Source organism: Gossypium hirsutum, chromosome D13 (assembly GCF_007990345.1).
Source record: "Gossypium hirsutum isolate 1008001.06 chromosome D13, Gossypium_hirsutum_v2.1, whole genome shotgun sequence".
In the NCBI taxonomy this organism is placed as follows: Eukaryota; Viridiplantae; Streptophyta; class Magnoliopsida; order Malvales; family Malvaceae; genus Gossypium; species Gossypium hirsutum.
In genome coordinates, this window is record NC_053449.1 from 3,723,802 (window position 1) to 3,746,803 (window position 23,002).

At 30.6% G+C, this 23,002-nt stretch overlaps 1 protein-coding gene and 1 long non-coding RNA gene across 11 annotated transcripts; one reads left to right on the plus strand and one right to left on the minus strand.

Annotated features, from left to right (window-relative positions):
- The first annotated feature begins 14,170 nt into the window (after positions 1–14,170).
- LOC121225620 (uncharacterized) lies at positions 14,171–18,865 on the plus strand. Of its 4 annotated transcripts, none has more exons than XR_005923474.1 (4): positions 14,171–15,015; positions 15,137–15,206; positions 16,174–17,931; positions 18,058–18,277. It is a non-coding gene; the product is annotated as an uncharacterized lncRNA (long non-coding RNA). The 4 variants fall into 4 exon arrangements; XR_005923473.1 differs by having other exon boundaries at positions 14,175–15,015; positions 16,174–17,297; positions 17,733–18,277; XR_005923472.1 differs by having other exon boundaries at positions 14,179–15,015; positions 15,132–15,206; positions 16,174–18,277.
- Positions 18,866–19,984: 1,119 nt separating this feature from the next.
- Positions 19,985–22,833, minus strand: LOC121203107 (B3 domain-containing transcription factor VRN1). Of its 7 annotated transcripts, none has more exons than XM_041110005.1 (6): positions 22,623–22,833; positions 21,847–21,909; positions 21,139–21,745; positions 20,854–21,062; positions 20,460–20,766; positions 19,985–20,179 (listed from the first exon to the last, which is right to left on the minus strand). In XM_041110005.1, exons 1-5 carry the CDS (start codon positions 22,713–22,715, stop codon positions 20,497–20,499), a joined length of 1,242 nt encoding a protein of 413 aa, XP_040965939.1. In that variant the 5' UTR covers positions 22,716–22,833; the 3' UTR covers positions 19,985–20,179; positions 20,460–20,496. The 7 variants fall into 7 exon arrangements, with proteins under 7 accessions (XP_040965939.1, XP_040965938.1, XP_040965940.1 ...); XM_041110004.1 differs by having other exon boundaries at positions 21,139–21,748; XM_041110006.1 differs by having other exon boundaries at positions 20,854–21,056; positions 21,139–21,748; positions 22,623–22,831.
- Between the last annotated feature and the right edge of the window lie 169 nt (positions 22,834–23,002).

The following is a 23,002-nucleotide window of genomic DNA, read 5'->3' on the forward strand; positions in this document are numbered from 1 at the left end:
TTACTTACTCTCATTTACTTGTTTACTTACATACCTACTTAGATAGCTTAAGATTACAACTTACTCTTCTCTTGCTGAAATATTGGTTCTCACTGATAACATAATATATATTCTTAACTCTTATAATCACCTGAAGTTGCTAATTATACTTTTACTTGAACTTCCATAGAACATAATCTGTTTTCTAGCTTGTTGAGCCACATTGGAATAAAAAGGATATTTGGGTCTCGTATCTGATAATAACATGCCAAAGCCATGTCCCAGAAATGGTCTTACATGGGATGTTTCTTGTACTGCCAATGCCATATCCCAGATATAGTCTTACATGAGAGTTCTCATATCGGTGCCCATGCCATATCCCAGACATGGTCTTACGGGGGACCTCTAATCTCGGTGCCAACGCCATGTCCCAGACATGGTCTTACATGGGACCTCTCATAATCTCAATGATGCCAATGCCATGTCCCAGACATGGTCTTACATGGGATCTCTTTACCCAAATGTCATGACATTTGTATCCAATACATTCCTTATGTTTCAACAAAGCTTGTATCACTAATTCTCTGTCATCTCATACTTGAGTCAACATTAAATAATTTCATAAAATAAATACATAATTGCTGAAAAATATCAAAATATTACATTTATTTACCGTAAACTTACCTTGATACAAAAATGTGATCAAATCTAACACTTTAATCCTCAATCTTTTTCTTTTCCCGATCTAGCTCCGAATTTAGTTCTTCTTGATCTATAACAGCAAATTTAGCTTATTTAATACTCACATTCATTAAAACAGTCCTTGACTCAATTTTATCAAAATTATTGTTTTGCCCCTAAACTTTTGCATAGTTACACTTTTGTCCCAAAACTCGGAAATTAAACTTCATCTCTTAGTCTTATGTTTTATAACATGCTGAACATTTTTCCCTTCTATGACAACATCAAATTCTTACTCTAACACTTACTTATGAACATTAGATATTTTTACCGATTATGTCAATATACTCGTTTTCACTTAAAATCGACTAGCAAAAGTTGTTTAACATAATTTCTAGCTTCATATTCTACCATAAAACATCAAAATAAACATATTTCACCTATGGGTATTTTTCCAAATATGAACCCTAGGTTAATTTATTTCTAGAATAAGCTAAATTAAGTTACCGGGACTCCAAAAACGTAAAAAAAAATTAAAAACGGGGCTTGGAATCACTTACTATGAGCTTGAGAAAGTGAAGAAACCCTAGCTATGGCTTCTTTCAAGTTTCACCAGCAAGAAAGATGATGAATACAATTTTGACATCTTTTTTTCCTTTTAATTTTATTTATTTACTAAATGACTAAAATGCCCTTACTTAAAAAAATTCTACTTCACTTATCTCATGTCCATTTTTGTCCACCACTAACTAATGGTCTAATTACCATATAAGGACCCCTAATTTATAATTTCATAGCAATTAAGTATCTTTAACCAATAAAACTCAACTTTTGTAGTTTTTACAATTTAGTCCTTTTGACTAAATTGAGTGCCCAAACGTCAAAATTTTTTAACGAAATTTTCACGAAATCTTTCCGTGAAATTATAGGCCATAATAATATAGTAAAAATAATTTTTTTCTCATCGGGTTTGTGGTCCCGAAACCACTGTTTCAACTAAGCCTTAAATCGGGATGTTACAGTTATGGTCTTATCCATCAATTCATCCTTTGCCACAGAACTATTGTACTCAATCCCGCGTTCAATCCAAATTGAGTATTAAATTCGATAATCTATTTCCAATAATAATTCAATTCCAATAATAGAACACACACACACACACATATATATATAAATAATATCCATCACCAAATAACATTCGCTTTAATCAAAATTATACAGAATATAGTTCATACAAACTTAGCAGGCTAAATTGCAGAAATACCAAGATACATGAGCATTTTGGTAATTTTTCATTTCCCTCGATTTTTCACCCGATCTTTATCTAAATTAATATTTCATTCAATTTATTAATTTAAATAATAAAACAATTCATTTAATGCAACTTGGTCATTTATACAAAATTACCCCTAAAATTTTACTTTTATTCAATTTAGTCCCTGAGCCCAAATCATGTAAATTAACCATTTTAATGCAAACCCATGCTAGCAGAATATTCATGGCATTCAATACAGTCCAATTTTGCAATAATTTCACAAAAAAAACCTTGTATTTTTACTATTTCAACAAATTATTCCCTAATCGAAAAATTCAACAAAATTACTTAATAAAATACTTTTAAATATCAACCAACATCTCAAATTCATCATTTAATAACTAAAATCATATGGATTCATCAATGGAAACATTCAAAATCTTTAACAAAATCAAAAACTAGAGTAAGATTTAGTTGAATCTAATTGTAAAAATCTTAAAAATATAAAAATTATAAGAAACGAGTAAGAATTGAACTCACATGAAGCAAAATTGATGAAGCACAATTGAAGAATCAACACAAGGAGCTCTCCCACGTCTATTTTTGAACCGAAAATTGGAGAAGAATAAAGAATTGCCTAGAAACTTTCTAATTTCACTTTTATTTTATTTTAATTTCAATTTAATTACAATTTTGCCATTATGGCTTTATTTTATTATTTTTTCCATGTTACGCCGCCTCATCTTTTCATTTAGGCATAATTTCTATTTAGGTCCTTCTTTATTTATTAATCAAGCTATTTAGTCACTTTATTATTATAATTAGCAAGTTTTGCACCTTTTTCAATTTAGTCCTTTTTAATTAATTAACTGTCGAAACGTTAAAATTTTTTAACGAAACTTTAATACTACCTTAATTACGCTCCGTAAATATTGATAAAAATATTTATGGCTTTGTTTATAGAAACGAGGTCTCGATACCTCATTTTTTAAAACCACTTGAACTAGGGTTTTATCATTCGAATCTAATAATTCATTATAAGACATAATTATTAATTCAAAGAATTTTTAAATCATATTTGACTCATAAATATTAAATAATAAAATTTATGAGCTTATTCGCTGGATTTGGTGGCCTCGAACCACTGTTTTCGACATCACTGAAAACCGGGTTGTTACAGACTCATTTGCCACGCTCATGATATTGCGTATAAAAAAATTTTGAGAGCTTAGACTATGACAGTTAGGGGTGGGAATTTAAACAAATCGAGTGAAAAGATATTGAGTTAATCGAATTGGCGAGTCATATTTTATCATCCTAACTCAATTTGAATTTTTTTCAAATCAAGTTAATTGAAATGAAATTCAAGTCAAGTCGAGTAGACTGAAATTGTTCAAGTTAAATTAAAAAGTTAAACATTTCAAAATAAAATCTTATTACAGTATAACTAATTCCACATTTGAGCACATAAATTTGAAATCATATGTATTTGAAATTTTTTTCAAAGCAAAATAAGAAAAAAAAACTTCAAAATGATAAAATTGAATCATTAATTAATTTATTTAGGTTCCAAAATCATTATTTTATAAAAGTTTAACTTTATTTAAATATTCTTTAGAGATTTTATTAAATTTATATATATATTTTTTAAAATATAAATTTTGGAATTTTTATAAATATTTTAAAATTTTGAAAATTATTTTGAATTATTTTATATTTTTTGCTGAGAGACTAATTTGTTCATTTTCAAAATTGATAAGAGCCAAAAGGGTATTTACACTAATATGTTATCAAATTATTTGAGTTATTCGAATTTTAAAATTCAACTCGACTTGAACTCGAAACTTGAACTCGAAACTTGAACTACTTATTTGAGTTGACTCGAAAATTTTGAATAACTCAATTCGGTTTACTCAAAATTTTTTTATTTTTTGAATCGAATCAAGTGCCGGACTTGTGTTGGCCGGATATAAATATATTATTTCATTATTTAAAAAATATTATTTGCTAATGTGACTTGGACATGTGTAAATTTTGCTGAATTTGGATCACTAACATATATTTTTGGGTAAACAACTCACTCAACTTTCATAAAATTTTATTTGGGCACCAAAAATAAAAAAATTACAATTTAGACACTATCATTACATACTTTTATCAATTTAGTCATTTGCCGTTAATTTGTCATTAGATGCACTCAAATTTAGTCATTTTTCATTTTGGTCACTCATTTTATCATTTTAATTTTTTTTCTCCTTTTAGGAATTAATTTTTAGTTTTCTTAGTGAAGAAAAAACCTGAGATTTTACTGGGGGAAATTAGGGTGAGAAAAACCATTTTATCTTTTTAATTTTTTTTACTTTTTCTTTTTTTAAAAATAATTTCAATTTTTTTCTTAATAAAAGGAAAGTAAAACCATGAGTTTTACGGAAAATTACTTGGGCTTTTATAGGAATTTTTTTTTAGTTTTTATTGGGAAAATCAATTTATCTTTTTCATTTTCCCTTTCAGAATTAATTTTAATTTTTTCCAATAAGAGGGAAAACCTAAAGGTTTATATAAAATTACCCAATTTTTATAGAAAAAACATTGATTTTTACAGGAAAATTATTTTAATTTTTTATAATTAATTTTAGTTTATTTATAACTAATACGAAAAACATTTTTACAAAACATTTGATATTATGTTAGTGTTTTATAAAATTAAATCAAATATATTTATAAAGTTTTAAAATTGTATTAAAAATATTTATAAAATCTTATAAAGTTGAGAAATTATAATTTAAATATAAATAATTAAATAATTAAAAAAATGAAATTTTAATAAACATATGGAAACAAAGTGATTTTGTTAAAATAAAATCTTAAACTTCAATTTCAAAGTTAATAAGGAAAACTCAAAAATTAAATCGAATTATAACGGATTATTTAAATAATTCAAAAAAATTGATTGTCTTGGTTCGAACGAACCCAATTCATTTCCACTCCAATATATTTCTAAGTTCAAGGATGGACAAACGTCTTATAAAAATATAATAAAATATTTTAAAAATAAATATTTATTTTTAATTAAAAATATTAAAAAATCTCGAAAAAAAAAGTCAAAGAAAAAATTAAAAAAAATATTAGCCCTTAACTATTTTTTTTTTTTTTGGTGAAAACCTTTAACTATTTTTTAAGATCGATCGAAAACAATGAATTGAAGGGTGAAGCGCGGTAGTCGTTTGCGTGTGAACCACGATGACCTTCGGTTGCCTTTTTAGTGATTAAACATCGTTGTCAATCGCGCCATTAAGGTGATTCTGTTAGCCATTTATAAAAGCCGCACGAGTTGTCTTACGCCATCCTGTTATGTCATCATTAAATTTAAGGGTAAACTGGGTTAGTAGTCATCAAATTATTAGAGTATTTATAAATTGGTCACCCAATTACTGAAGTTTTTAATTTCATCATAATTTTTTTTGAAATTTGATTTTTTATCACTCTTTTAAATAGTTAATGGAATGCTGACGCGCTCGTTCTCTTGTTCGCATAATAACAAAATTTTATCTCCTACAATTTATACTATCAATTTGATCCAATTTGTAAAAAAAAAATTCAACAAATTATAATTCTAATTTTTTTTAAAAAGAATAAAAAATTAAAATTCAAGAAAAATATATATAAAATGTTAAAAATTAATTTAATTATATGTAAGTGAAATCAAAATTCTTTTTAGATTTTCATGGATTCATTTTCTTCCTTAAAAACTTAATTTTAAGGAGTTAAAATGCTTAGATCTTAAAACCCAAGTCCTCAATCCCATTTATCTATTCAATTATCTCTCCCAGTCCCACGCCATGTTTTTCAACTTCTTTTAACAGCTTCAAGTTATTGAAGATGACCAAAGCACCGAAGAACAATACCCATGAACTTTGAATAAAGAGAGAAGTTTAAATATATTTAAATGGTATTTTATTTGATAGAACATGTTAGAGACTATATAAGATGATTGATGATAAAATCTATAAAAAAGGAAAAAAGAATAATTTTTAAAATCAAAATCAAATTGTTTAAATATGTAAATGTTTGGGACTAAACTTTTTATTATACCAATAGCAACAAGTCATATCAACATTCTGTGGAGGAGCGATCAGACCATCAATTTTTAAATAATGTTAGTGATGAAATTGAAAATTTTAATTAATTGAATGACCAAAATAGAAATACTCTAATAGTTCGACGACCACCGATGAAATTTACCCAAAATTTAATTACCTCATCGTCCTTTATCTAGAGGATTGCCGTACGCTTTTCCCATTCAAAACTTGTCGTTGTCGACCGACGCGTTGATTTGACATGTCGCGCGTGAAAACAACGAGAAACAGGCGCAAATGCATATGAAGGTGCGGCTGCAGCTAATATCCATTGACGGGTGAAACCCATAAATCTACGACTATCTATCTTCTCGCCATGCTTTTGCTTTTATAATAAGGTTACGATAGAAATGCAAAAAAAAGTCCAGCAAAATATTGAAATTTGTGATGATTTTAAAACTTTGTATTAAGTTTTTATTTATTTATTTAGGTTGTGTTTGGCAATTAGTTGATAGCTGATAGTTGATTGTAGTGGTTGGTTTGATTAATTGATTCTATTAATTGATTTGATCAACTGATTCCATTAATTGTTTATTTAAAAGTGTTTTGTAAAACTTAGCTGATATGTGTAAAATGTCACGTAAAGGCATGCCATATTTTATTGTTAAATATTTATTTGCTTATAATACTTTAGTCTTTATTGGGTTAAATATTATTGAAATAAAATATTATTACCAAGGAATTAAAATATTCATTATGGAAATTAATTAGCGAATATTTTTAAAATTTTAAATAAACAAATTTCTTAAGTTCCTTGTTTGCAAATATTAACCTTGTGGAAATTGATAAATATTAATAGTGTATCAATATAATTGCAAATTATATTGTTAGTGATAATTATGTCATGTTCTTAGTATGGAAATTAGTGATAATTATGTCACACTCTAAAAAATTTGTCAAATAGCATATTTCAATTAATATAAAGTTGTATGAGAAATCATTTTATACAAGTAAATTAAAAATAAATTAAGAGTACATAAATATTTAAGAAATAGATACATATCCAACCAAGTAAAAATAAATATTTAATAAACATGACGTTGTCTTCTAGCTTCCATCAAACTAGTAGTGATGCCATTACGAATTTTTTTCATTTCATTAGTACTCAGACGCTTAACTTCTTGAGTGGAAATGCATGTTAAAAAATTGACTAATAGGGAGGAAAAATTGATTTACAGGGGCAAAAATTTTCGACAAATAAAGGCAAAAAAAGTAGAACAATTTAAAATCATAGAAAGAACTAACCTTAATGGATGAAATCATCTTGCAAATGAATCTCCATAGTTGATTTTTGTAGATTCATGGTAGAGTTTTTTTTTTTTTTGAGATTTACTTTGGACTTTAGAGATAAAAGTAAAAATGAGAGAATGAATGCTACTGATATCTTGACACCCCTATTAGGTTGGAGAGCATATTGTAAAGGGATTAATTTTTGAGCAAGCATGGTCAGATATGTCATTCCACATATCCCATTCACAATCAGTTATGAAAAAAATTGCTCATCCCTGCGTTTTTTTTGTTTTGAAGGTTTTAGCTCAATAAGCTTTTGCAAACCTCCATTCACCAAAGACTACAATTAGAGGGTTTGACTACCCAATCTTCCATTTGTGTCTAAATCAACTAAAAAACTACTCAAAACTTGCTTACCAAACACCCCTTTAATATTTAATTTGAGTGTTAAATGTTAGCTTGTATTTAATAGAGATTATATTTAAAATACGTGAATCAAAAATTTAATTTATCGCTCTCCTAAATGTTACTGACATTGTATGTTTTTCAACACATCATATCCAAATTGTTTGTATCGTAGGAATACAAGTAATTAAATTTTGATGCATATTTTTGGAACATGCTTTATGTTAGATCTAAGTTGACATTTAAACCCGTAAGCTAATTAACATTAAGTTTATAGAATAATATGATTAATGTGATACCGATGTTTTTAGAACTTAATTAAAACATTTTAAAGTTTATGAATCAATTTAAAATATGAATCATTGTTTGAGGATGTCTAATACAATTAATCTATCATCGTGAGGACTAGCCTACGGTTATTCATAGATTGATTGATTAATGTCTTTGCTATTATTATAAAAACCAATATCCAATGATTAATCTCTCTTAAGTAATTAACTCAAAACTTGAACATCTCCAAATAGTATAGGTTGAATTTTAATTTTTTTAGTAAAATATTTTAATGCACTTTAATTCACCTCATTTTATATTTATAACGATACCAATTAATTCACGTTATTTTACATTCATAACGATACCAATATCAATCAAGCTAGCTAATAACAACAGCTCGTTAATGATACTCTGTTTAAACTCTGTTATTCTCAGCATGTACCGACTTTGTAATATGTACTAATATTATATACCACAAGAATTAATACAAGAATAAAGTTCCAAATAATTCGTTTCCATGTCAAGGATATGAAAAGTGCCTTATGATTTTCTTATTGCCGATTGTCCAATTTGGGCTGGCCACTTGTTGTCTTCGATATCTGAATCATGTTTACTAGTCTCACAAGTAACTTATTTTGTCCAAATATATTCGATTCACTTTCGCACTACATTTTGGAACCCCCCCCCCCTTCTGCCTATTTAAGAACTCAAATTTCTCTACTCGCCATAGTTGTTAAAAAGAAAAAGAAAAACCCTAAAACCGTAGGTACGTGGTAGCCATGGGAATGCCACCACTGTACTCCAAAACAAATGAAATTTTCTCGAAAGATCTATCAGAGACCGACGTTGGTGTGAGGCTATCCTTTCCCATGAAGGGTCTAAAAGTTTTTCAATTCCTTGAAGGTGAAAACAAGATGGAATTCGAAGCCGCCGATGGAATTGGAAAGCGTTGGAGATTTGGGCTCTCCAAAAGGAAAACTCGCCACCCCAAACCTGTGTTGTCTTCAGGTTGGCTTGCGTATGTTAGAGCAAAGGGTCTGCAAATAAAGGACAGGTTCGTTCTTTACGGCGACCTAGACAATTTATCGACCAAAAAGAGATTCAGAGTTCGAGCACAGAGAAAAGTTCGCAGACCCATCAAGTTATTTGGCAAAGAAATACACGTTGAAGAGGTCTGGGTTGATGTTGAGGAGTTGGAAGGCCTAAAGCGAGAGGTTTCTCGTTCAATTTTATGAACCAACCAGAGCCTTTGACACTAGTAAAAGTGGTTTAAAGCTTCAACTTTTGTTTTTCCTTTCCCTGATAAAGCACCACTAGTTCTTAAAATCTTGATAATGCATGAAATGATTATTCTATGATGATGGAACACTGATGTTGTACGTATGATGCACGTTGTTAGATAAATAATTCTATAGAAAGGGTTATTTCATCAGCACTTCTTTCTTTTTTCACTCTCTCCCCTTTTAACGAAAAAGTTAATTTTTCATCCATGGATGGTGTATATGTTATTTGTAGATCAGATCATCATATGTCTTTTAAAATAAAATGTATTTAATTTTAAAATATTTTAATGATGTTAGGTAAATTTTAGAGAAAAGACGCAAGTTTAAACCATAGAAATGATTTCATTAGAAGAGACAATTATAATTTCTATATAGATTAATTTTTATTTATAGTAAAAAATCATTGATCATACAAAAAAAAATATGTCCTCATATAGTTTATTCACATTAATAAAACAGAATTAACTTTTATGGATTATAAAACGGATTAAAAAGACGATAAAGCATTAAATATTAATCCAAGCAAAAAGTATGAATAGATGCTAAATGATTGTTTTATGAAAATATGATAGGTGACATTGTTCGTCTTTTTTTTAAAAAGAAAGACACGTGTCAACATCACAATGAATGAACTGTAATTTTTTCTTTAAAATATATTAATAACTTATTCTATTTTCTTAAATAATCTAAAGACAAATTTATTTTTTTAAATCCTAAAAGAATAAATATTAGCTTGTGGTTTATTTTTAAAAAAATCGTGCACTTTTAGATAGCTTTATCCAGAGCAGTGTGGTAAGCTTCTCCGTTTCGAAACTTCTCGACGGGTTGCTTACTATGTCGCGCGTTAAACCATGCAAAATCGAAAACTAGGAAGACATGCAGAGCATAGCGCGACTACAAATAAAATCCATTAATCATTTGTGGTGACCCCATAAAATCATGCATCGTTTTCCATTGCACATTTGCAACAATAAAGCAAATACGTAGATCTTCTCATAGAGAAAAGAAAAAGGTGTCCTAAAATAATCATATCAGTATGCTATATACTTTCTTTGACCTTTATATTGGGTGGCGCGATAAAAGGCCTTAAAAAATCCATCGGTGATCCTATAATAAAATAAGATCTAACTACCACAAACTACGTTAAGGGTTTATTTCTATCACTGCCAATGCCAAGCAATAGTCCGGCTTTGCTTTACTTTTTTTTTGACAGACAGTTGAAATATGTGTAATCTATATTAGATTTACATTTTAATCACTCAATTTAAAAGTTATAAAAGAATCATTAAACTATCCTATTTTTTTATTTAAGTTATTGAATTATTAAAATTATTATTGTATGGTCTTTTTTATTCTCACTGCTTGCATCAATTGAAAGCACTCCTTTTTCTGTTCTACAGTTCAGATTTTTTTCATGAAACAATTTTGAACGTCATAAATATGCAAACTAAAATCCAAACAGGTTTCTTTTCCGATCTTCGACACTTACCGTCAGATCAACTTAGATCTAAGATATGTTCTTCTACTTATCGATGGGTACTGATCCATCGGATCGACCGTCGAATCGTTGTTTGGGGCTCTCTAGTCAGACTTTAAAAAAAAAACTTAATAATCTAGGAACTTGAATAAAAATCTTTCGAATAGTTCAATAACTTAAATGAAAATTTTCGAATAGTTTAGTGACCATTTTGTAACTTTTCGAAGTTACATGACTAAAACATAAACTTACTAATAATTTAGTAACATTGGGTGTAGTTTACCCTTGAAATATTACCTTTGAAATATTTCATAGTGTTGATATTGAGTACAACAAGGGGGAAAACAAGGAGGAAGTTGTGTTAGTCTGTAGGAGGCTGATTCACCTAAACAGACGGAGAGTCAAAAAGGACAAGAAGATGGTTGTGAGAGTTGAGGAGGCTGATTTGTAGAGAATAAGGACTCAATGATTTCTAAAAGGGAAAAATATTCATTTCTCATCGTTTGGGAGGGTATTTATAGTTTGTTAAAAAAAAGAGGTTATTTATAGGAGATGCCCTCTTGTCTACTTGCATGATGTGGCAAGGTGGTTATCATCATGGAGTATGTGGGGGACATACATAGTGGGACCCATTCTATTACTCTTTCAAGCAGTATGAGGTTGTTATGCCTAGGTGGGTCCTAGTGATCCCTAAAAGGAGTATTGAAACATGTAGGAGTGTTCACACTAAAAAATCGGTGGCCTGAGTGTTGTATATTCGTTTGTAAACTTGTAATTTTTTTTGAACATATTAGTTAATAAAACATATTCATTGGTTACATTAATATACTTTGTATGATTCTCCTCATATGATTTTTGCACACAAAGCAAAATGGAAGCAAATGTTGCGCATTGATTGTCTAATGTTTAAACTAATACTAAGTGGTATTATGTGATCAAATTGTAATACGAAAAGATAACTTATATTAGTAGACGAAACTAAACATGTCCTTATTCTAATCGAAAATGAGCAAACCGGTTGAAAAACTAATATGTTGTCTATCAAAGCCTAATTAGAGAGATGTTTTGTCTTAGAATTGGAGCAGATGACTCCTAGAAGATAGAGACATAGATGTGATTGCTGGACTGACAGTAAATTAGATTGGTCCCAAGAGTAATAGATTCTGAATTCGTTTATGAGTTTATTCACTTATGACATTTATAGTGTAGGATACCTAAATCCTGAGTGGATGACAGACTATGTATGCGTGACTCATACACTTTGATGTAAGTAAAAACTTGAGTTCGAATAGATGAGGAACCGAAAGCTGGTGCATTGGGTGTACAACTTCTGCAATATGTAGTGTCATTCACAATAATAGAATTCATATCCCAAGACTTGGGTAAATGATATCCTTTCATTGGTATTACATGGTTGATGAAAAGTAAACGTGACCATAAGTCGTTCGTCTTTTTGATGAATGACTTGATTACTGTTTGATAGTAATTGACTTTTTATGAAAGAAGATGTAATGATTACCATGAGATAAAATAGGATCATATTGAAAGAATGGAAATTATCTCAAAGAGATTAAGGATATCCTATGAGGTTAACATACTTATAACAAGATCATTGGACGAGCATTGATAAAGTTGCTTTTGTAATGATATACTCTTGGGGAGAGCTCAGCCACGATACTATAGTGGAATGATTTCGTGACTAAATGAGTTTATAATTAATAGGCGAAAAACTAAAACTTAATTATAAATCATTTGAGCCTTAATTGCATATGTCCAATCGTTCATTCTGCTAGCTCGTTGAAACCAAAAATGAATTGTAGGATGAAATAAATGAACAAAAATGGATAGAAATGATATGGTCAGAAAATAGGTTACATTCGAAAATGAATGTGGTTTTCTCACTAAGTATGGAAATGACCTGATAATTAATTTATGATTTTTCAAATTATTATTTAATTATTTAAATAATTGAAGTTTGAAAATGGATTTAAATTAATTGATCATTGTGAATCCAATTGAATTTAGAAAAATTAAATATATTTTCTCATAAATTCTTTTACGGTAAAGTTTTCATGATTTTAACAAAATTAAAATTAGGTAGAGAAAATTATTTAATTAAGAAAATAATTAATTTAAATTAATTAAACAAATAATATTTAATTTGAGAAATAGAAAAAAAATGTACTGGGTAAGAATAAATTATAAAGTGTTGGGTTAAAGTCTAGAAAGCACATATAATTGGACCTGATATAGGAGAGGATCAACCCCCCTTATATGGAATACATGGGACAACAAACCCTAGTATTCCTATCTAAGGTTGCCGCCCCTCTCCCTAAATTAGAGGGAATTGAGATTTTTTCTATCAAAATAATATTATTTGTATTCTACCACTTCAACCAAGATTCTTTCTACTCTCCCTATATATAGATGACACTAGTAGGTTTCAGATCACACCAACAAAAAGAGAAAAACACAAATTTCTCTGAAGCTTTCAATATTGCTATTCTAGCAAAAAGTAGTGGAAATTTATTTTAAGAATAAATTATATTTTCTGGGAATTGAGATTCTACCAAATTCTATTTAAGAGAGATTTACTTTCCCAATGAAAGTAAAAAAAAAATTTTGGTTCTGTATTTGATTCGATTTGTTCAATCCCACACTTGAAGCAGTTCGTGCTACGAGAATAGCGGAGAAAATCATTTGGTTGAAAGCCGAGAACGAAAAGAATTCGTCTATCTGAAAACACAAGTACAAATTCGATCTAGAGTTTATTGTTATAAATATCACAAAACGGGTTAGTTTTTCAAATTTTTTATTTTTCGTTCTGCAATAAAATTATTTTTTAATAAGATTTTTTCCAACGTGTTACGCCTAGGTCGATCTCAGTGGTCCCTGAAAGGAGTATTCAAACATATAATAGTGTTCACATTAAAAAGTGGGTAGCTAGATGGAGGAAGGAAATCTCTTCTATTAGCGGGCAATTAGTGTCGAGAAGTCAATCTTGAGGGCTGAATCAGTTGAAGACGACACAACGGATAGGGGTGTGGGACTGCCTAAAACCACACGACAATTTGTACCTATATTTGTATAAAATTGTGCACATATAAAAACAATTAGAATTTAGAATAGTAATATTACTTTAACAAATTGGATACTAATATAATATATTAAATATATATATTAATTATGCTCTAGTTTGTATATATTCTTTTGCACTTTTAGTTTCTATACTTTTAATTTCAAAAATTTAGTTTCTCAATTTTTTTGATTTAATAATTGAAGTTCAATTGATAAGTCAGTCTAAGGAAGTTCATTAAATTAGATTATATGACAATTTTAAAATAAAAAAGATTTGCCACTTAAACTAATTTAAAACTACATGAAAATTGTGATAGAACCCTTCGACGGCCTCACTGGTAAAAGTCAAGTTTGATGCCTTATACAAGAAAGAGACCCATGATTCAATATCTGGCATTGTTATTAGAGACCATAATGGTCATGTCCTTGTAGCTTGTACTAAAAGAAATTCATGCATATCTGGCCCAAGTGCAGTTGAGGCTCTTGCATGTTTCCATGGCCTTGAATTTGCTCTCGATTTGAGATTTATGGATGTCATTGTTGAAAGGGGTTGTGCTTTCATTGTCAATAAACTTAGGGCAAAGGGGACAAATCATTCCAACATCAGTGGGTTTATCCAAGATGCAAAAAGTTTAATAAAGGGATTTCATAGTTATAATTTTAGTTAGAAAATGAAGGTGGTAATTTTTCAAAGCACCGGTATTGGATTGAAGAACTACTTGTGTAATGCCCTAAAATTTCTTAGATTTTGATTGGTCAAGTTTGTTAGATAATTTGATTAGGTGTGTTGTTTAAGTGCTTTTGAAGTTTATTTTAGGTCTTGAGTTCAAATTCCGGTAGTTGCAAAGTAGAAAAAATAATAATAAATTTTTGCTTCCATGCTTGTGCGCCTAAGTGATAGAAATTGTGTTGAATTCCAATTTTGGATAAGCTGAGGGGAGTAGATTTAGTGGGTATTTAGTTTGTTATTATCCCCTAAAAGCCTCTCAAGTCTCTTTCTTTCTCTTTATCCTATTTTATTATTATTTTTCTTTCTTTCTTTATTTTCTTTTCCTCTTATCGACCATCTGTTTCTTCTTTTTCTATTCTACCATTTGCCTTCCTTCTTTTCTTCATTGAAAATTTTTTTATTGCACAAAAAGCTCTGTTATTGCTTCTTGTGATTCCGCTGTTTCGCTTATTTCTTTCCTTTCCTCGTGGTGGATTTGGTCGAGGTTGGTAAGTTGTTTGAAAGGTTAATTTTTGAGGTTGGGATTTCATTATTCGAAGTGAAAATTCATTGATAAATTATTTTATGAGTAATGTTGTATTATGGGTTTGTTTTTGTGGTTAAGAGCAGAGCGCGTGGTGGTAGACGAACCTCCTACAAATTAAGTTTTTGGAACGGCCGAAGTTGTTGTAATTTTGTGGTAAGTGCTCGTTTGTGTAAGTTGAAACTGTGTTCTTTAATAAAAGGGTAATTTTAAATGGAATTTTTGTATTAAATCAAAGTTGTTAATTGTAGGGTTCAAAGAGTATGATTGTGTGGTGGATCATTCTTGCTGCCAAGTGTATGAAACTAACCCAAAATATTGCTTTAAACTCAAGAAAATTGTAAAACAAGGCTATTTTTGAAATTTCCTAATGCCACATGGTTGTGTGCCAAGCCGTGTAGTAGATCATGTGTGGCACACGATCGTGTGTGATTACACGACTTGGATTGGTAGACCGTGTGGACCACATGGGCTAGCTTGTTGGGTTGTATGGGCTTTTTTAGCCAATTTTAAGGCCCAATTAGGGGTCGAATAAGGGACTCAAAAATTAGCTTCGTGGGCATCATGTAGACCTGGAAAAATGTAAGTTTTAGTTCGTATATACATAAGGGTAAGCTTAGGAAGTATGCTAAGTAAGTTGTGTTATGTATAAACTATATGCTATGCTATGTTCCTTAAAAGAAAATATATCAATATGCATGTCTTAAGACTTATGGTATATGTATGTATAATTTTGTCTATGTTTTGGGGTTGGATGTAACATGATGTAGCAATACTATATGGCAGTTTTTACTGCAACTATGGCGACTAAACCGTAAAATTTCTGTTTGGCAACTCAGATGCATATTTATGAGTGGCATACCACCACATATTGGTGTGATTGGATGGATGGTTGGTGTGATTGGTTGGACGGAGATGGTGCGTAGCGAATGAGGGTAGGATATGATATGATATGAAATGTGCTACGACATAATATGAAATATGATATGATAAGATATGATAAAAGATATGCTCTGTTGTGAAATTTGATATGCTATGATACACTCTGATTCATCTATATATTTACCATGGGTCAAATTACACACTGGGCGTAAAGCTCACACGTTTGTTTGTTTCGTTTCAGGTGATCCTCAGACTTAAGATTGGACAGAGACTCTGGAGCTTGGATTTCACACTTTCGGTTTAAGTACGCATTGGACTTTTTTTTGTTTATATGGACTTTTTGGACATTTTAGACTTTTTAAATTGTGTTTGGGACTTTATTTTTGGCTTGATATTTATTCTATTAAACAAGTTTTCCATAACAAAAACTTTAAACAAATGGCGTATTTATGAATATATAATGAGTTTTCCTTTTAAAGACAAAATTTTCAAGTAAATTTTCCGCAGCCAAGCTTTTGCTAGAAATCCAGTATTAAGTTTTTGGTTACGTAAGAAAAATTAGGATAAATTGGAATTGTTTTGATATTATTAATAAAACGCGATTTTCATCAAAGAATAGTCACGTGTTTTTCGTAAAAAAAAAGCTTTGTTCTCAACATGATATACAAATCTGTTTCTTTAATAGAGAAATGACTTTTTCACCAAAATTAAGCAACATTATTAACATTGCTTTCTAGTGCATATGAGTGAAAACGACATGGCAAAATTGAACAAAAGATGACTTTTTGATGAATAAGGTATTAGCAAACTGAAGTTCTGTAAGCATTACGTTTTTGGGAAGCAAAAGAAAGTTTGATTCACTAGAGGAATCCATAACACGAAGGGAATGTTGGATTATATTATTTCTGATCTTTGGGACTATCCAAAGTGCCTTCCAAAGGTAGAGCTAATTATATGCTAACTCTTATTGATGATTTTTCTAGAAAAGTTTGAGCGTTCTTTCTGAAGCAGAAAAACGATGTGTTTTTTACATTCAAGTCTTGGAAAACTATGGTTGAGAAACAGACAGGAAAACAGATAAAACACCTCCAGACAGATAATGGCTTAGAGTTCTATTCTGATGAATTTAACGAATTGTGCAAATCAGAAGGGATCGTGAGACACTTAATAGTTCGTCATACTCCACAGCAAAATGGCATTGCAGAACGAATGAACAGAATGATCATGGAGAAAGTTCGATGTATGTTGCCAAATGTTAATTTACCAAAGTCGTTTTGGGCTGAAGCAATCTCTACTGCATGTTTTTCGATTGCCGATCTCTATCTGCTTCCAATGAGAAAAAGACTCCACAAGATATATGATTTGGTAAGCCTACTGATTTTTTATTTAAATATTTTTGGGTGTCCTACGTATGCTTATGTTGATAATGAAAAATTGGAACTGAGATCTATTAAATGTGTTTTTCTTAGTTATAAGGCTAGTGTAAAAGGGTATAAGTTATGGCGTCCTGGAAATAGAAAAATTATCATTAGTAGAGATGTTGTTTTTGATAAAACGGCTATGCTACCTAACTTATCTCTTAAAGACTCTTCAAATAAAGAATAACAAAAGCAAGTGGAGCTTTAGATTGATTTAGTATCTACAACAGAGTCGACTCCTCAAGTTAGTACAGAAAATTAGAACATAGTCACTTTTTCACCATAATATTCTATTGCCAAAACAGAACTAGAAGAGAAATTAAACCTCCAAAGAGGTATGTCGAGGCTGATATAGTTGTTTATGCTTTAAATGTGGCTGAAGATATAGATGGTAATTTTTGCCATGGGAGAAGAGTTGGAGTCACTCCACAAGAACAGAACATAGGACATTGCGAAGCTTCCTAAAGGTAAGAAGGTTGTTCGTTGTAAATGGGTGTATAAGAGGAAAGAACGGACTCCAAAAGTTGAAGAACTCAGATATAAAGCAAGACTTATTACAAAAGGTTACAATCAGATTTCAGGTGTGGACTTCACAGATGTGTTTTCTCTAATTATGAAACAGTTTGATTTGAGTCTTGCTTGGTATTGTGGTCATTTATGATTTGGAGCTCAAACAATTAGATATAAAAGCAACGTCTTGCATACAGAACTTGATGATGATATTTACATGCAACAACCAGAGGGCTTTACAGTCTCGAAAAAAGAGGACTATGTTTGCTTGTTGAAAAAGTCCCTTTATGACTTGAAACAGTCACCAAAGCAGCGATATTAGAGGTTTGATTCTTTTATGACTTCTCATGATTTTAAAAGAAGTAGCTTTGATAGTTGTGTTTATTTTAAAAAGAACAATGATGGTTATTTTGTGTATCTACTCCTTTATATTGATGACATGTTGATAGCAACAAAAGATAAAAAAGAGATAAAAAAAAGTTAAAGCCTAGTTTAGTGAAGAATTTGAGATGAAGGATTTGGGAGCAACAAAGAAGATACTTGGTATGGAGATTCTCACAGATAGAAAAGTAAGTAAATTGTACTTAAGTCAGAAATGGTACATTGATAAAGTTCTTTACAGGTTCAATATGTAGGGTGCTAAGCCTATTAGTACTCTTTTAACAGCCCATTTCAAACTTTCATCAACTTTGTCTCCATAATCAAATGATGAGATTGACTACATGTCAAATGTTTCATATCCTAGTGCAGTGGGATCTCATATGTATGCTATGGTTTGTTCATGTCTAGATTTATTATATGCAGTTAGTGCAATTAGTAGATACACGGCGAACCCTGATAAAGAATATTGTAAAGCAATTCAGTGGATTTTGAGATACTTACGAGGCACTACTATTGCTTGTTTACAGTTTGGAAGAAATAGAGATAGAGTCATTGGGTATGTTGATGCTAATTTTGCTGAAGACCTTGATAAAAGAAGATATCTCACAAGTTATATCTTGCAAACTGTTGTCACTTTGTCTACCACTGAAGTTGAGTACATAGCAAATACTGAGGTTTCTAAAAAAACTATTTTGTTAAAAGGGCTCTTTAGTGAACTCGATGACGACCTTCAAATCAGTAAAGCATTTTGTGACAGTCAAAGTGTCATCTTTCTTACGAAAGATCAAATGTTTCATGAGAGAACAAAGTACATTGTTGTTCGGTATCATTTTGTTCGTAATATTATTGCTTGTGCTGATATTGTTGTGAGCAAAATCAGTACTCATGATAATCCTGCAGATATGATGACTAAGTCACTTCCTATAACCAAGTTTGAGTATTGTTTAGACTTGGTTGGCGAAGGCTGAAGGCCCAAACAGTACAGGCTGCACAAGAAGAATCTATATAGAAGTTTACTTCCTTTGTTTGATATTGATTTAAATAAGGTGTTTCAACCTTACTGCATTACTTCTATTAGATGTTGATTAGAATGAAGTTTTCTAAACCTATAAATAGATGCAGTCTATACTCCTTGTAATTATTAGAATTCGACATAGTAAATTTTCTTCTTCTCTGCCCGTGATTTTTTCCCAAAAGGGTTTTCACGTAAAATCTGTATGTTCTAATTTTTTTTCTCTTTTCTTGTCATTATCGACTTTCGTCTTGTAGTTCAAACACGAGATTTAATCTTGAACCATAAATCTTGAACGAGATATAGTGTATAAAAGTGAAATTATAATATTATTAAAATAATTATTTTCACTAATTTGTCATTAAAAAACTTAATCTCATGTTTTTGATTTTTTTTTAAATCCACATGAACTATATTTTTTAACAATGTTAGTAATTTGGACTAAAACATAACATTGTTAATACAAGGATGAAAATCATAATTTTACCCTTTTATTCCTAAAATTTCTTTAGAAGTTAAGTTTAGAATATAAATAACTAAAACAAATCTTTTAATATTTAAAAAATAATGTTATCATTTTTATATGATAGAAATTACAAAAAATAATATCATTTATTTTATAAAATTAAAAAAAAAAGTTCAATTCAATTGGTTTATAATTCAACATTGTTTAATTCACTTCATTTTTAATTCTTTATGCATAAAATTTCATATCGTTAATTCATCAAATATTAAGGGCAAAACATAGAATATTTACATAATAAAATTCCAACAATTAGGAATCTAGTTTTCTACACATTAGGCTACAAAGATATGGACACTTTTCTTCACACTGAAACATCAAAAAGGCTTTTCACATTGAAGCATGAAGCAACCTAACGCTACAAATACAAGCATTGATATGCAGAGACAAGTATGATCAACTCCTGCAAACACCATACACGCTATTCAATCGTTTTTGTACTTCGGAATTTCGTATATACAACATAGCAGCCAAAACATATAATATGAGAAGTATAACCATTAGCCTCATTCTTTCTATCTTTGATATCTTTTAGCCAAGTTATTACTTCAACCTCTAGGTAAATCTACGACAAATTTATACCGTCTTAATCGAGTTTGATATTGTTGTTATTATTATTTAAAGTTATGAAATTGCATTTCGGGACGATCTCAATGTTGTGTAGCAGGAAAGGAAAGATGTACCTGACAGTAATAGCTGGTGAACAAACAAATGACGGGATTATAGTTGGTTCACTGCTACGCCATCTTCAAGAACACGGAATATGGTAACTTTCAGCACAATCTCCTTTGTGCTAATCAGCTCAAATACACAAACATCCCCTTCGTCTAAATTATTGTCCAAGACAAATTCAGCCCATCCTTTGCTAAACTTCCAACTGCTCTGCCCATAAATACATCGGACCGGCCACTTTTTCCCTTCGGACACCTGAAGTGTAACAATCCCATCAACTCCGTTCAGGTATCTCAGAGCAAAGCAGCGAGGGATATGCTGCAGAAGCAAAAAGGAGTGACAACCTTTGTCAAAAAATATTTCAAAGCTCAACAAATTATATCAAATCATATTTCAAGGGCTTACTAGAAATATTCCCTTGTATACATAGGATGGTCGTAGGATAACCCTGCAGAAAGGATTATCGGGTTTGAACATTGCAGCTGCACGTAAAGCAATCTGTTTTCCTTCTGCCGTTGCATCTCGCCGTTTCTTATGATCGCTTCTTGGGGAGTTCATGGCTGGAAGCTCTTCTTTTACAATGAATTTGCCTAACGACTTGTATTCATCTATATCTTTCAATGAATTAGAGATGAGAAAAAGTCAATTACGAACACCCTATAAAGAAAGCATTAAGTTCCAGGAGCTTACCGGGTTCGATTTCTTGTTTTATTTCTTTGGTGTTCTTTTGTGTTCCATTCAAGAAATTCAGTCCACCTTCATCTGCGGCACTTGTAAGCTCAACCCCATTAAACTGAATGCCTTTGTCTCGAGTGGATTGAACCGTTGCTCGTAAATCATCCACATTGTTTTTCTGATCAAGAAATGTAGAGTTCTTACGTTTCTTCCTATCATGATCTACACATTCATCAAAATCATCATCAATCAAAAAGCATGAACTAGATGATGTAGGTTGAGAACGCAGAATCTGAGCAAAGGCACCATCTTCTACATCTTTTAAATGTTTATCGTGACCAGGTTCTCGAGAATCATTTAGACCATTAGACTGATAGTTTATCTCTGAAGCATTCAGATTATATATATGAACATTGAAATGTGAATTCCCGTCATATCTAAAGACCAAGAAATAACCACTGCAGATAGAATAGTATTCAACAAACACAGTCCAACCACAATCAAGCCACACTCTTTTGTTTTCTTTCCTCAATTCCACTAGCCAGAGACGACCACTGGGAACGTTAAGTGTAGTGATGGAAGAGAGTTCATGACCAAATTTCTTGACAAACTTATTCGGGATCTTCTGTAAGTACAAAAACCAAGTTAGAATCCGTTTCAAAATCGAATGAACTAGAAGAGACAATGCGGTAACAATGATGCAGAATCAATGACTGATCATACTTTCGATACATCATTCAGTTTTATCACAACACAGCATGTTTTTAATTGCTTTGAACATTGCAGCTGAAAAACAAAGATTTACCAATTAAAAAAACAAAAAAAATGTCAATATCTGGGAAAAATATAATATAAGCCATATAGTGGTTGTAACAGTCATTGATGATAATTAAATCAGAAGGGCGTTACAATAACCACAACTTGCAATTACTTTAATGCAATTTTTTCATGGAGAGTACCCAAAGAACAGATTTTCAAGGCCAAAACATGAAATAAAGTGGAAAAAGAAAACACCCATTATGGATATTTGAAAAGATTAGTGGGAATCCAACTAATTGAAGAGATCAAATACAATATAATAAGATAATGAAGCAAGCAAAAAGTGTTTGATGATCCAAAAGGTAAAGTAGAAATGTTAACAGTTCAATCTTTTTGATTCAGCTTTTTACAGCAACCAAATAAAGCTTGAAACTTTCAAGTACATTTTTTTTTTCTCTTCCTCTTTAATTACAGTAGGGGAAAGACTGGTTTGTATGATCCAAGTATGTTCTTGAAACTTGGAAAATAGGTTCAATTTTGATGCAAAACCCCTAAATTTGTTTTCTTTGAACTTCCATACCAACTAAACAAGTCAAAAAGAAAGTACCCTTCATGCAAGTTTACAACTTTCCCAAAGAGAGCGAGAGAACAAGGGAAAATAAAGAGGGAAGGAAATAAATCTTGCAGCAAGTTTACAACTTTGCCAGAGACCAAACAAAGAGAGAGAAAGAGAACTTAACAAGCTTCTTGTCATGAAGAATGGAGGCCACCATTAACTTGTAGAAGATGCAGGATTTCTTGTGAGGCAAAGATGGACCCGTTGGCTGTGACATTGTTTTCTTTTGGAGTAGCTAGCTTTATGTTGTTGTTTGACCACCAGACACTCAGAGACTGTGATGATCAACTTCTTACATTCCTTTGACACTTTCTATGCTATGCAATAAGATTTTTCTTGTTTTTCTATTTTATTTTCTTGCACCATCCATCAAACTTACCCTTTTGTGGGGTCCAACTACAAATAATGCCAGAATCAGTTACATTACATTAAATTCTAGTAGAACTTTCTTGCTTAACATTAATCTTGATAGACTAAATTTTGGATTAATTGAAATAAATTATT